Source organism: Panthera pardus, unplaced genomic scaffold (genome assembly GCF_024362965.1).
Source record: "Panthera pardus isolate Hobbes unplaced genomic scaffold, ASM2436296v1 HiC_scaffold_21, whole genome shotgun sequence".
Lineage (NCBI taxonomy): Eukaryota > Metazoa > Chordata > Mammalia > Carnivora > Felidae > Panthera > Panthera pardus.
In genome coordinates this window covers 38,720,462-38,736,482 of record NW_026526777.1, presented here as the reverse complement: position 1 = coordinate 38,736,482, position 16,021 = coordinate 38,720,462, and the positions used below count along the sequence as shown (strand labels likewise).

The 16,021-nt window shown below is 37.3% G+C and overlaps 1 protein-coding gene across 9 annotated transcripts in view; it reads right to left on the bottom strand.

Moving 5' to 3' along the window:
- The window catches only part of RPS6KC1 (ribosomal protein S6 kinase C1), a 317,536-nt gene that overhangs the window by 174,180 nt on the left and 127,335 nt on the right, over nucleotides 1-16,021 (bottom strand). For all 9 annotated transcript variants that reach the window (XM_053909153.1, XM_019428585.2, XM_019428567.2 and 6 more), the window contains 2 exons: nucleotides 6,741-6,788; nucleotides 5,456-5,588 (listed from right to left, as the gene is read on the bottom strand). In XM_053909153.1, coding sequence (XP_053765128.1) covers nucleotides 5,456-5,588; nucleotides 6,741-6,788 — 181 coding nt within the window. The remainder of the gene's footprint in view (nucleotides 1-5,455; nucleotides 5,589-6,740; nucleotides 6,789-16,021) is intronic.

Below are 16,021 nucleotides of genomic sequence, written 5' to 3'. Positions count from 1 at the left end.
TTTATCAATTACAAAAATCATGAAAATCACAAAACTTACAAGAACACATTATTTCTATTGAAATTTGTCACCCACAAAAGCTGAATAGGTTTTCCTTTCTACCAAGATTAGGCCTAATAGACAAACTTACACAAATGTCGACATTATTATTATAACATTAAAAACATTATCCTTTTTAAAAAAAACAACCCTGTTATTGAGAAATCTCAAAATATAAACAGAAAATACCTAACATATTTATAATTTTTAACACTTTAGAAATATAAATGACACCTTTCTAAGCGCCATTGAAGCATATAAAATTGGAGATATTAGCTATTTTAAGCTATGAAATTAGAAATTCATAAAGTTTAATAAAAACTCTGTGGCTCTCATTAAATTTTACTGATTTTCTGAAAGACTGCAAAGAATATTTGTTAAATTTGCTTGGCCAGAATTAGGACCTGACATTAACAGGTCTGATAAAATACTGCTGAACAATGCTCAAAATCATTTTCTGAACCAGGAATTCCAATTCAAGAAATTCATGCTACAAATAGTTCTCAAAAAAAGAAAACAGAAGTATACAAAGACATATAAGCAAAAGTACTAGAAACAATTTAAACACCAATTAATAAGAGAATAGTTTAAAAAAATTATGATAAGTCTATAAACCAAATATTCTTTATTCAAAGAAATAATAGCAATATTTGCAAATATAGTAAAACCTTGGATTGCAAGTAACTTGCTCTGCGAGTGTTCCGCAAGATGAAGAAACATTTCTAATAACTTTTAACTTGATAAACGAGCGATGTCTTGCAATAAGAGTACTACATGACGCCGAATGTCACATGATCACAACTGAACCAATGATTCTTGAAATTCACTTTGATACACAAGTGCTTTGGATTATAAGCACGTTTCCGGCACGGCGCATGCTCGCAAATTAAGGTTTTACTGTACTTACATAGCGTTTACCATGTGCTAGGTACTATTCTAAGTGTTTCACATATATGAACTGCTTAATCTTCACATCAACTGTATGAGGTAGGTAACTATCATCCCTATTTTACAGATAAGGGAATGGAGCCACAAAAACATTAAATACCTTGCCCAAGGTCACACAAGCTAACAGTAGTCTGACTCCAGATTCCTTGTTTTTAATCACTACACTGGTCTCTCTTAACACAGACCTATATATACTGCTAGGGAAAGTCACCCAAGGTACACTGTTAAGATAGGGGAAGAAAACAAGCTATAGAACAATATGTAGGATCCTTTTTTTTTTTTTAACTAGACGGGTAGAGAGAATATATTTATACACAGAGGAAAATTTCTCCTATTTTTAGAAAGTGGAACAGGGCATAAAAGTGACTAGGAGGGGAGATTTTTTTATTTTTATTTTATGTACTTCTATATATAGTTCAAATGTATTGCTTTACATATTAGTTTCGTAATAAAAAAAAAAACTTGTTAATAAAAAAAGAATAACTTCACCGCTGGGGTCCCCAGGTAATTTGGGGTTACTCTTTCCCGTCCCTCATCTCTCTGATGTATCCACATGTGCAGGCTTTTCCAATCATTTTCTTCTAACCTAGGCATTCACCTTTTCTCTGACTCAGCAGCCAGCAACTATGCACTGAGCACCTTCTGTGCACCAAGTATTCTGCTAAATGCAGGGATACAGACGACGAAAATGACACAGTCCCTAATCTTAGAAACTTAAAGTTTTAACGACACACACGGCCTTGACTGAATACAATTACTTTCTCACCTTTTCCTTCCCAAACAGAATTAACATAAGGGATTCATTAATAGGAACAATAAATATTTTAAATCTCTCTCCTAAAAGCCTGTCTGCTATATCCAACTGCCCACTCAACACCACCTGGATATTTAATAAGCATCTCAAACTCACAAGCCCCAAACCGAAGCCCTGATTTTTTCCCTCGAAATCGACCTCTCCCACAGCTTTCCCCATCTTAACAAATGGGAACTCCATTCTTTTAGTTAGTTAAGCCAAAAACCTTGCAGACGTGTAAAGCACAATCAGGTCAGTTCTATCTTCAAAACAGATTCAGAATCTAACCATCATGTCTTACCACTTCCACCTCTAATGCTTTGAGCGAGCTACAATTATTTTCACCCGGATTGCCACAAAAACTTCCAAACTGGTCTCCCTGCTTTTGCCTTTGCCCTCCTAGACTACATTTTCCACAAAGCAGCCAGGGTGAGCCCTATCTTGCCACTCCTCTGCTCAATATCCCTCAGTGACTTCCTTTTTATTCAGAATAAAAACCAAACTATAAGCCCACAGAAGGAAGATCTGCCCACCGGCCTCCCCACTTCCCCAAGCTCTTCCCATTCTGCTCCAGCCACAGTAACCTTGCTGTTTCTTATACCCCAAATACACTCTTGGCTCCTGGCCTATTTGTTCTCTCTTTCTAAGATGCTCTTCCCTTACATATCCACAACATTCTGCCTCTTTACTTCCTTCAGTTCGCTGGCCAAACGTCCCTTTCTTAATAAGGTGACCACTCTAGATAGAATAGTAAACCCCCAAACACCCTTTTGGCATTCCCTTTTCCTTCTTTTATTTCTCCATAGAATTTATCTCCGTCTGACATATATTTACTGATGTATTTGCCTATTATCTTTTCTGCTTCTCAATGTAAGCTCCATGTGGGCAAAGTCTTCATTGGTTTTGCTCACTGCCATGTTACAGCTAAGCCCGTATCCCAGTAAGTGCCAACTTGTTTCTAACTAAACAAATTAAAAATGGAAGGAAAATGAGTCCAAGAGACTTACGTGAATCCTGAATAGTCCTGTAAGCGGGAGGAAGCTAAAACCACAAATCATAAATATTCAAGCATTTGTATTACAGAGAAAACAATTGTTCAACACTTATTTTTCAGGAATAGCTATTTATACATATGAAAGTAATGTGTTTGTGACTTATGCACAACCTTCTAATTCACAGAGGTAACAAAGAAAATACCACTAACATGTAAAAGATAGCACACCGCCCGTCAAACAGTTCACTTGATTGCTCAAGTGAGCAATCCAAAAAATTCGCCTAGATTCCTCATTCTCTAACTAGAATCCATCACAGGTCCCACTGAGTCTACCCTCAAAGCATAAGGGCTAGAACCATTATCTCTCGTCTAGACTATACGTTGCTCGTAGCCGGTTTGTAATCCATTCCCCATACAACAGCCAGAGTGATCTTTTTAAAATGTAAATCAGATCTTGTCGCTGCTTTAGATAGATATCCAGGGGTTTTCCAATGCACTTGAATAAAAGCCAAAGTCCTTACCCTTCAGTACAAGACTCCTGCCTATTTCTCCCATAGCCTCATATACGACGACTGCCCTCACCTACCATACACTCCAACCAAATTGTCTCCTTTCTTGTTTATCGAACGTTGTTTTTGCTTTTGATTTCTTAACATTGATCTCTCCCACTTACATCCAAATGGTTGTCATTCAGCACTCCTCTTAAATGGCACCTTCTTAGAGCAGGCTTCCTTGACTACCTAATCTAAAGTAGTCCCCCTGTCATCCTATTTTAGAGTTCTCTGTTAGAGATCAGTGGAGTCCCTATTATTAGCCAATATTATCATGCTTTTGGTTTTCTGTTGGACTCTCCACAAGAATGAATGTAAGTGTCAAAAGGGCAAGCTCTTTTCCTGTGTTGTTCACCTAAGAGAGAGTCTAGCACATAATACACACTCAATAAATTTGCTGAATGTTAAATGAATCTACGGTCCCTATTTGCACTTTAATTTAATATCTTTGTGTTATAAAATCTTCTTAAAATTAAACAATAGGCACCAGAAATGAACAGTCAACAAGAGATCCTCCCTCGCCAAGTTTAAATAATCCAGGGCAAATTCTATGATCACGTAGCCATTCAGAGTCAGGTATGGCCAACAATAAAGGAAAAGAAGCTTGGTAAAGATCATCTGAAACAGTAGAATTGAATTGATAAAGATTTTCTCAGAACTAAAGTAAAAACAGCTGCAACAGCAGCTTTAAGAAGTATTAAGACAGAGTGAGAAGACGGCAGAAGAAAACCGGAAGTGTGTTCTGGAGAAGGAAGAGAAAGAACAGGAAGAGGCTGCAAACAGCAGAGGCAAACTAGAATCGAAAATTTGCCACAGATAATCTCCAACATGAATAATCCACCCTGGGTAATAGAATATTGACTATAATTACATTCATCCTACTGACCTTGTTCTAAATTATTATGGATTATTACTACGCAAGTTATTTTGTTCCACACCAGAGGTGGCTGTATTTCGCTATCAGATGACATGACCTCTAATTCAATAATGTCTGTAATGCACTGGTATCCTCAGATAAAAGCTGTCTATAATGTCTGAACAAAGGTGAATTAGTTATCCAATTCACACACGCAATTAACTCTCTTAATACCTGAGAGACCATGGAGCCCCTTCTGAATTTCCTATTAAATACTACATATGGAGGTCTTCCCTCCATCTGTAGTTATCTTGTGCTGTACTTCATAATAAACAATATTAATAGTTTATTGCCCCCGTCAAAAATCTTGCATTAGTTATCATAAAAGACCTCATTCCACAAAGCAATGACTCATTTTCCTGGGAAAATGCATTAAATTCAAATGCCATGCCTATTAGTAAAACACAACACTTGTTTATTCTCAGTAATGTAAAAATAATAACAACACCTTCGTGAAATATGGAAAATAATTTAATTTTTTTTTACTATTTAAAAAAACACCTCTTAAAAGCCAAAAGGCGACTGTTTATTTTGTGGGTTTGTATTTATATGCTGTATTTAGTCATTCTAAATAAAAGACTATTTATTTAAATTCAGGTATTAAAGGGCAAAAACAAATCAAAACATAGTATTTTTTTGCCACCTGTTCCCTCTACCAAGAGCTGAAATTTCATAAATAGTTTGAAGGCAGGGCACCATGCCTCTGCTTTGTACGCATATGTGATGCCAATGGCTGAATTCGTAAAAACCCAGATCAGAATAACCAGGTAATGTCAAACGTTAAGCAAATACCCGTGCATTCTAAAAAAGGAGGTAATTAATTAATTCTTCAGGGGATGCTTTTTAAGTCGTCTAACATTAATGTATCCTTTTCGCAGAGAACAAAATAAAACCCCTAAAATACAACCTCGCTCTTTTAGCACACCTTCACCTTAAAGTTCTCATCAGAGTAGACCAATTCTAGGAGAAAGTAAGTAGTTATGTATATCTAACAAGGTTACTGTAGTTCAAATGAAATCCGCTGCTCACCTGGGTTTTCGTTTTCCCTCACAACTCAAAGAGAGCAGAGGAATAAGGAAACAGTTTCTTACACGTGTTTTATATGTTTCATCTGCTCATGCCATGACAGAAGTAAGAAGGACATTATGGAAACGGAAGAGCTAAGGAGATGATGACATTCTTTGCTCCATAAACAATTTAAACTACAAACTAACCTTCCGCGTGCTGCAGCACAAGAAATACCGACTCCTCAGAAATGATGTACTTGTGCAGACACACCATGTTGGGCACACAGCGGGGGATGATGGTCTTTCTGTTCCTGCTGTATTCACTGCTTTTCCTTAGACCCTGACAGAGAACAAAAAGGTCAGTTGTACCCTCAGTTGCCTTTGGAGCCTGCTGTGCTCTGTGTTTATCAACCAAACTAATCTATCCGAGTTACTCTGGGCTTCAGAGAAACCACTCATCTGCTGCTCTATGCCCCTCAGTCCCTGGAGGCTCTGCTGATGGCATCTGGCGTGAATCCAGAGAACGGAAGATGCCACAAAGCTGCCATTAAAATCAATTACGTGGGTCAGTGTTTTTATTAGAGATGCTCTCAAACTAAGTCACCAGGATGATACACAGTTATTTCTCTATGACCTTTTCTTAAGTTTTATTTTACATATATAGACAGATCTTTAAAACAGTAGACATTGTGAGATCATTCAAATTTCTGAGACACAAAACGTATTCCTGATGAAACAGGTGATTTAAAATTTCAGGCCAAAAACAGTACAAAGACTATTTGAAGACTTCTCCAAAGGAACAAGGTGGGTATAGTTTCTGGTGTCTTACCCTGGTTTAAAAATCTGGGGAGATGCCAGTGATAAAGTATACTCAGAAAGAAATTTGTTAATGTAACTTACTGCCATGCTGTAAGAATCTGAAAAAAATACATAAAACTAATCTGAAATTGATTAACTCTAGATGCTGTAGAAATGATTAAATTAGGATATTTTAGAATATGTACTGTCATAAGCCATTTCAATTTTGAAATTACAAAATGGAGGGATGTTTCTTTCCTTGTTCCTAGAATTTAGATTAAAAAAAAAAAAAAAAAAAAAAGAGTGCCAGGAATGTAGATAACACTTTCCCAAATACCTGAAACAGAGACTTTAAGGCAAAATTTCAATTCTTATGGACTGTAATCATAATCAAAGGGCAACTGTGTGCAGTCCTCACAAATTACACAAAATGTTTTAGAGGTATATTTAAAGTGCACACTATATATTTAAACATGAGGGAATGAGTCTTCGACTTATCCAAATGACCACCTCTAAAGGCATGCTATAAAGTATTTATCAACTGTGACAAAAAACAGGAAGTAAAATAAATACAGACCACCACAAATACAAAAGAACATTCAAATACCCAAGAAAAAACATTAAATATTTTCCTTTCAGAAGCGTAATTTGAAAATAAATTCCTAAATTCATTCAACATACAAATTCTACTTACTTTTAAAATGAATGTCTGCTCTGTCCTTGTGTCCATTACAAGTAAAACCTACATAAAAGACATGAGTAATGAATCATTCACAGTACAATGAAACATGGACTTGTAACTTTTTGAAACTATACTTTAAAGGTTTGGGGAATGGGGAGTGTTGGAATTGACTCCACCAAAGTTGTTAATTTCTGAATAGATTTTTTTTTTTTAAGTAACCAAATCACAGGCTTAAAACAGTCTTATCTAGAGTAGGTTTTACTGGGGTTCATAGGTGACTCAATGGGTTAAGCATCCGACTCTTGATTTTGGCTTAGGTCATGATCTCACAAGTTTGTGAGTTCGAGCCTTGAGTCAGGCTCTGTGCTCACAGTGTGGGATTCTCCGTCTCCCTCTCTTTCTGCCCCTCCCCAACTCGCTTGCATGTGCATGCTGTCAAAAAAACCATTTTTTCAAGTGGGTTTATTATAGTTTCCTTTTCTAAAAATTCCATATTTTAGAAACATTTCTATATATTTACTTATTTCTATATAGAGAGAACATATATGTATGTAATTATTTATATATTTTTTTAAGAAATATATTTAAAACAAATTTAGAAATTTGTTTTAAAATATATTTCTTAGGGGCGCCTGGGTGGCTCAGTCGGTTAAGCGTCCGACTTCGGCTCAGGTCATGATCTCGCGGTCCGTGACTTGGAGCCCTGCGTCGGGCTCTGTGCTGATAGCTCGGAGCCTGGAGCCTGTTTCAGATTCTGTGTCTCCCTCTCTCTGACCCTCCCCCGTTCATGCTCTGTCTCTCTCGGTCTCAAAAATAAATAAACGTTAAAAAAAAAATTAAAATATATTTCTTAAAAAAATAAATTAAATAAAATATATTTCTTAGAAGGAAAAATTTTCCCTTATGGAATATATATGGTTAAGAGGAAGTAAAAAAAAAAAAAAAAAAAAAATACAGGCATTGCTAAGTCTCATTTCTCTTCCTAAAACCCCTTATGTAGCAACTTGGTATAATGATCTCAATGACTCAGGCTCCAACTTAAGACTCCCTTTTGGTGCTACTTCTCTAAGACTCATCCTAGCTCCTCTTTTTCCATTAGCAAATCCTGTCAGCTCTATCCTCAAAATGTACCCAAAATGTGAACTGACTTGCCAGCTATTACCCTGATCCAAACAAAGATCTACCTAGATTATAACAATGGTCTCCCAACGGATTTCTCTACTTCCTCATTTGCTGCCCTATGGTCTGTTCTCTAAATAGCAGTCAGTGTTTTCTTTTAAAACAATAAATCCAAAAAATCACCTCAAGACCCTGCATGATCTCACCCACTGCCCCCTCAAGCAACCCCCTCCCCCCACCCACCTTGGCAGATAGGAAGAGTGCCTATAGATAGGGGATTGATTTCTCTTTACCTACCAGGTACTAAGTGTTTACTATGTGCTATGCTTTAGCCATCAATGTTAATTCTTTCAACTACCTATAAGATACTTTTACCCTTCCTATTCTACATGTGAAAACATTAAAACTTCATCTATAGAAACCATAATGGTAGATAATAACAGCATGTACCATTTGTGAGAATTTCAGTGAAATAATCTTGTAAAAATGCTTGGTATCGCCATTTAACTATTATTGCTATCACTATTATTGCTTCTTCTCCCTGACATATGCCCCCCACAGCCCCTTAAAACAAGTACTCATCTTCCCATATTCAGCTCAAATGTCTGTCTCTCAATAACACTGATTCTCTCCTTTCTTCATTCACCCACTGTATACAGTACCAACCCCTTGAATTTGATTTTATTTGTTCATGTGTCTATCTCCCAAACAGATTTCAAGCTTTTCATGGGTATATCATAGGCAGAATAATGGTCGCCAAGGACGTTCATACCTTAATCTCCAGAACCTGTGAATATGTTACGTTCCTGGCAAAAAGAACTTTGCAGATGTAATTAAGGTCTACAGACCTTAAAACAGATTATCTTGGATTACCAAGGGGGCTCAATCAAGTCCCATGAACCCTGAAAAGCAGAGAACTGTCTCTGGCCAGAAGTGGAAACACAGAAGTGATAAGGGCAGGAGAAATCAGAGAGATGTTAAGTATGAGAGGGTTACACAGTTGCTGGTGCTAAGATACAGACACCCGCATGTCAGCACTGGAGAAAGGCCACCGGCAGCTCCCAACAAGCATGAGAAGGAGCAGACAGCTTCTAGAAGCAAAGACCAGTGTTCAGCTGATAGCCAGTAAGGAAGAGTTCAGTCCTACAATGGCAAAGAAAAGAGTTCAACCTACCACCTGAATAAGCTTGAAAGTGGGTTTTTCCCCAGAGTCTTCAGTAAGGAACACAACAGTGCCGGCACTTTGATTATAGCCCAATATGACCCACGTCAGGCCTCTGGTCCAAAGAACCTTGACATAATAAATTAAATTGTTTGAAGATGCTAAGTTTGTGGTGATTTGTTACGGCAGCAATAGAAAACTAATACAGGGCAGAAATTGTATTTCCTCCAACACATAACACATCCCGATCCCATAGTAAATAAATGTTCAATAAACATAGTGAACAAATTCAGGCTTAGAAGACAGATGGCAATATGTGAAGGGAGCTTAGAAAATAAGTTGGGACTAAAGTTTCATATTTGAGCATTCTCCATCAAAATAACAGCTAAAAACATGAGACTGTACCCCCAACGAAATGTTTACACTGTGCTGGATTTCAAAGAATTAAACGATATAATGCACTGAACAATCCAATGAGATAGGTATATCCATTTTTCCTTTGTGACTGGCTTTTTATAAATTAAAATATAGCTGGGGGCGCCTGGGTGGCTTGGTCGGTTAAGCGTCCGACTTCGGCTCAGGTCATGATCTCGCGGCCCGTGAGTTCGAGCCCCGAGTCGGGCTCTGTGCTGACCGCTCAGAGCCCGGAGCCTGTTTCAGATTCTGTGTCTCCCTCTCTCTCTCTGCCCCTCCCCTGTTCATGCTCTGTCTCTCTCTGTCTCAAAAATAAGTAAACGTTAAAAAAAAAATTTAAAAAAAAATAAATTAAAATATAGCTGACCTACAATATTGTTAGTTTCAAGTAGTGATTCAACAATCATATCATATACACTATGAAATGCTTACCACAATAAGTGTAGTTACCATCTGTCTACCATACAAAGTTATTACAATATTATTGACTATATTCCCTATGCTGTCCTTTTTATTCTCGTCATTTATTTTATAACTGTAAGTCTGTACATCTTAATTCCATTCACCTGTTTCGCCTATACCCCCAACAACCCTCCTCTCTGGCAACCACAAGCTTTGTATCTCCATATTTATGAGTCTGTTACTATTTTTCGTTTGTTCATTTGTTGTTTTCTAGATTGCACACATAAGTGAAATCAAATGGCATTTGTCTTTGTCTGATTTATGCCATTTAGCATAATATTCTCTAGTTCCATCCATGTTGTCTGAATGGCAAGATGTCATCCTTTTTTGTGGCTAATTTTCCACTGTGTACATGCACCACATGTTCTTTATCCATTCATCTATAGATGGACACTTAGGTTGCTTCCATATCTTGGCTATCGTAAATAACATTTCAGTAAACATAGGGGTGCATATAATCTCTTCGAATTAGTGTTTTTATTTTCTTCAGGTAAATACCCAACAGTGGAATTACTGGATTATATAGTATTTCTATTTTTAATTTTTTGAGGAACCTCCATGCTGTTTTCCACAGCAGATGTACCAATGTATATTCCCACCAACAGTGCATGAGTATTCCCTTTTCTCCACATCCTCCCCAACACTTGTTATTTCTTATCTTTTGAATACTAGCCATTCTGATTATTATGAGGTGATACTTTGCTGTGGTTTTGACTTGCATTCTCATGATGATTAGATATGTTTTCTCATGTCTGTAGGCCACCTGTATGTATCCTTGGGAAAAATGTCTATTCGGGTTCTCTCCCATTTTTTAATCAGATTTGTTTTTGGTGTTGAGTTGTATGAGTTATTTGTATTTTTGGATATTAATCCCTTATCAGATATATCATTTGCAAATATCTTCTTCCATTCAGTAGGCTGCTTTTTCATTTTATTGATGGTCTCCTTCCTGTACAAAAGCTTTTTAGTTTAATGTTGTCCCATTTGTCTATTTTTCCTTTTGTTCCCCTTGCCTAAAGAGAAAGATCCAGAAAACTATTGAGACTGAGAATCGATTACTGCCTCAGGCAGTTAGGAAACTGTTGGTAACTTTCAATACTGTATTATGCTGTGAACTGCTAGAGCAGAAGCCAGACTGCTCTGGGTTAATAATGGGTGATAAGAAGATGGAAGAGATATATATAAATCTTTCAATAAAGAAATATGCCAAAAGAGGGAAAAAACACTAAAATGAAAGAGTTAGTGGGGACATCAGGTCCAAACTATTTTCTGATAAAATACACCTATTCTCCCCATAATTTCCCCTTGAGCTATATGCAATCTTGAATTTCCAAAGCATGGAACCACATTCAAAGAGCTTGAACTTTGAGACTTCATTTAACATGTCGTATGTGTAAAAGGAGACACTTCGGTCCTCCCTCTGCCTTTGCAGAGAGCTTAATAAACCTCTATCGAGTTTGTAAAGTAGTGTTCCTTAAATCCTCTGTGTTTTGGTACCAAGTTGTGACTGTCTTAAGCCACTCACCAGAATGTCAATCTTCTTTAAATAAGATACATCTCTATGAAACAGAAAACATTTCACGAGATAAAAGGTATGGAAGATGTACAAAAGAATTTCTTTTGTCTACCAGAAACCTCTTAACTGGCTGAACAGAATATATCCACATGAATCAGGAGTGATTCTTTGCTGATCTTACTTAGCCATGAAGCATGAAGTGGATCAGATAAAAAGACCAAATTAAGATCGACAAACATGGCTGGGAAGTGATGCTCTGTTTGCATTTACTTTCTTCTCCTACCAAGTTTGTTTGCAACTAGACAACGTTCACATTGAGGCAATAAACACAAGAACATATGTGATTTTTTTTTAAATGTGCCCTTTGACTGTCAATTTCTCCCAAACAGGTGTTGGCTAAATGATTATAAATTGGCCTCTGGATACACCTCTTCAACTGAGCCGTACAGGGCTGGTGATAATATAATTAGACCTAAAAACATCAGGCTGGTGAATGCTTTCCATCTGTTTGGCAATAATGTTTAGTTAACAATAGTCTTTAAAAGAAGCACCTTCAACTTCAGTTCTTAAAGTTATTTATAGAGCCATTCTTAACACACCAGCACTCCTGCTAACAAGAGCTTTAGCCACTTGGAAATTATTAGCCATACGGCTGTATACAAAGAGAAACGACTGCATTTAACATCTGTATCTTTCCAAATTTACACGCTTCAACCTCATCTAAAGTCATTTCTTAATGAACAGTGCTATGGCACTGCATTAATATTATAGTTGCATGCACAAAGATCATAAGGAGCCAAACATTTTTTTAATGCCAACAGTAGGCTAATCTGTAATGAAGCTGTCAGCATAAAGGACAAAATAATAGCTTCTTTAACCCTCAAACAGAATTTGTTCATTTGTGGACTAGAACACATCAATTTAAAAACTGCTCATGGGTTTGCTCACCTTTATAAAGACAAAAATCTAATTTGGTACTAATTTGATACAATTGTCTTTTCCAATAAAAGGCTCCTAAAACCATCTTTTATTTCATGATAAAACAAGTACTCTAACTAAAACTGTCATGAAATAATTACCTTGGATAACATACCTTATTGAGAGAATACAATTAATGTATTTCTCCCTTTCATTTTTCACTCTCACTTATCAGCACTATATTAGCATATGGTCTAACAGAAGAGATTACTCCATCTTTGCCCGACGTAATATATAGAATGACTGCCTCTAACGGGGGGGGGGGGGGGGGGGGGGCAGAAAAAGCAGACAACTTATCCCTTAAGGATTGGCCTCATCTGTTCTTCACTTCCACCAGCACAATGAGACTTGCCCACTCTCCTTTCATAACGGTGGCAGGAAAGGCTTCAACTGATGATAGTCTAGGTTTTTCTATCCATTACAATAAGGAAGGCCTGATATTTACCTAGGCACCACTTGTGGGAAGACAGGAGGGGTGGGGCCATATATCAAAAGCATCAGATGATTTTTTCTTAAAGCACAGGAAGAATAAATTTGGAGAAAAGAGAGAGATGCTCCTATAAGACACTATCATTGTGGTGAGGAAGTGTGAAGGCTTTCCTCTGGTGAGGATTAAGTGTCACCCACTCTTGAAGCTGTTTACAAATTTAAATGTTGACATTCAATGTATGTAAGTCTCTGAAAATAACTTTAGCTCCAATTCCTTTCAAAAGAAAGATTATGTGAGTAAATTTGAGGGAATATCTATCTATCTCTACTTTGGTGCCAGTTACTTCACAGGATTCTAGAACAATTAATAAAAGTTAAAAAAAAAAAAAAGTCTACAGAGGTAGTCATATCGGACAAGCACAGGCTTTCCCTTAATGACATCACACTACTATTTGTGTTTGCTAGATGTAATCTGAATGGACTTCAGAAGTTGTGTTAAGTTATACTACTGGGAATTCACATATAAAAAAACATCTCGAAAAGAATGGGATCAATAAGAAAGAAGCCAGAGAAAAAATGGAAGCCCAACTCTGCAAGTTGAAGACACTTTTTCTCAACAGAGTTTCAGCCAGATAAGAATATACTTACTGTCCTCTGTTAAAAACTAACTTAACCATTATTAGATAAATTATCAACTGAACCCATCTTGGCAGTATTACAGAAATTGGTAATCTTACTTTTATGCAGAATTTTTTTTTAATAGACTTCACACCCAGCATGGAGCCCAATGTGGGAACTGAACTCACAAGCCTGAGATCAAGACCTGAGCTGAGATCAAGAGTTGGAAACGTAACCAACTGAGTCACCGAGGTGCCTCCGCAGAAACAGCTTTAAGCAACAAAATGAGGGCACTAAATCTTTGCTTCCTCCCTGATACCATGTGATGATAATAAAGTTATTTCTATTTACTGCAAAAACCCATCTCATTTTGTATGCTTAGTATTCAAACTGTATTTCCACTCTTATTTAATTCCATACCTTATTCTCATGACATCTCTTATAAAATTCCAACTACCAGAAAACAAGGAATAGTACTAGGTAACCTTTAATACCAACAACTCTCCCTACTGGGCCCTAACTTTCTCTTGCCTTAACATCAGAAGGCTAGCAACAGTCCCTGTGCCACCGCCAGCAACTCCAAAAGTAAAAGATGGTGAGGCCACATGGGGCCTCAGTGGCTCAGTCAGGTAATCATCCGACTCTTGATTTCAGCTCAGGTCATGATCTCATGGTTTGTCGCATGGAGCCCTGCGTCTGGCTCTGCACTGAAAGTGCGGAGGCTGCTCAGTATTCTCTATCCTCCCCCTCTCTCTGCCCCTCCCAGGCTCACACGCACTGACTGACTCTCTCTCTCTCTCTCTCTCTCTCAAAAATAAATGATAAACTTTTTAAAAATTTTTTTTAAAAAAGATGTTGAGTCTACAGTTTTTGTCCATCAGAAGCTGCAGTGACAAGAGCATCAGCATGACCAGACTGTGGAGAGGCACTTCTCTCATGTTATGCCATTAAACCAATCTGTCCTCCATGGTCATATGCTCACAAAAGTATTTCACTGCGAAGAATTCAAATATGAAGAGTGAAATTTGACATAGATACTTTGTAACTGTAACCTCAAGGATATTTTCATTTTACTAGTCTCAAGGATCTATGTTTAACAAAGCATGAAAGGTACCCCCAGATTTTTTTTTTTTTTGAGAGAGAGAGAGAGAGAGAGAGACAGAGAGAGAGAGACAGAGAGAGAGAGAATCCTAAGCAGGCTCCATGCCCAGTGTGGAGCCCAATGCTGGGCTTGATCTCATGACCCCATGACCTGAGCTGAAAAGTCATCAAAAGTTGGATGCTTAATCGATTGAGCCACCCAGGCACCCCTAAAAGGTACCCCGGGGATAAAGGATTTAAGGGAAACAAACAAACCAACAAAATCCTTACGAGTCTTACCAGTGTTTTATTTGTGCTAGGACTTTCAAACCATGGCACAGTATCATGAAGTAGGTGAACAAACAATCCAAAAAGGATACTGCGCTGTGGACTGGTGGCTAAGTCAAAAAAAATCACCAACAATTTAGAACAGGGTGAAATATCTCTTTGAGGCAAGGTGAGTTCTTCAAGCTTCTATACAACCACACAATCTCTTCAAAGGTCGGAAACAAAAGAACAAATCTACCCGGATTGTACGGAGGTAATAGATCCACAATTCTGATTCAAAATACGAGAACTCAAAAAAAACCTCTAAGGGTTTACAGAAGTACGTTTAACTACTAAAAACATTTCCTATGTCAGTTTATCTAGTATTTGTCTTAACTACAGGCAAAGTGGCGCAGGAAAAGGGAGGAAAGAACCACATTAGGAAATGCAAGCAACACCAAACTAAGCCGGTAAATAACTAATTTCCCTATAAGAAAACAACTAATGTTAGATTTCTTTAAATGCCCAGACATTTGCAAAGGTTTTAGTATGCTAATGTTTTAATTAAAAGATACTTCAGCAGTGAAAGCTCTTTCATATGCACTACTGATTCTTCATCAAACGTTAACTTTCCAACTTAACCCCAGTACAGCCGGTGGCAGCCTGAAGGTTTACCATCTGCTGCTACCCAAAGTCACTGTGGCCACCTTCAGAACATATGCATCAAAGCCCGAAGATAAGAGACTGCCTAATACTGCCTAAGTCAGCATAAGGGGGATGACGGACCCAGAGGCAGGCAACAGGCAAGCTCCCAGAAAATACAGAACATCATGAACCATCAGTCACCTCTTAGAATACATACCCAAGGTCACAGGGGATTCTCGTGGTTGAACAGAAAGACAAGAGACATACTCCCTCTAATGGGATTGACTTAAGTAAATTAAGTGAATGTGATGATTTTTTTGCCTTTAAAAAAAAAGTGCAGGGGCCGATTAGCCACATTTAGAGTGGCCCATAATTTTATTCAAAATAAGGATACAACGAATAAAATGAAATATAAAAGCTAAGGTATTTTAATCAGTCTATGAATAATAATCAAGGTTTCTTTTATGCAGTCATATAAGGTACTTTGTTCTGAAAGGTTTCTAGGTACCATCATACCCACAATCCAAATGTTACCCAAGGAAAATGTACTTTCTGAGATTAGTTTTATAAAAATATCTACAAAATAACAATTAAAAAGCCTGA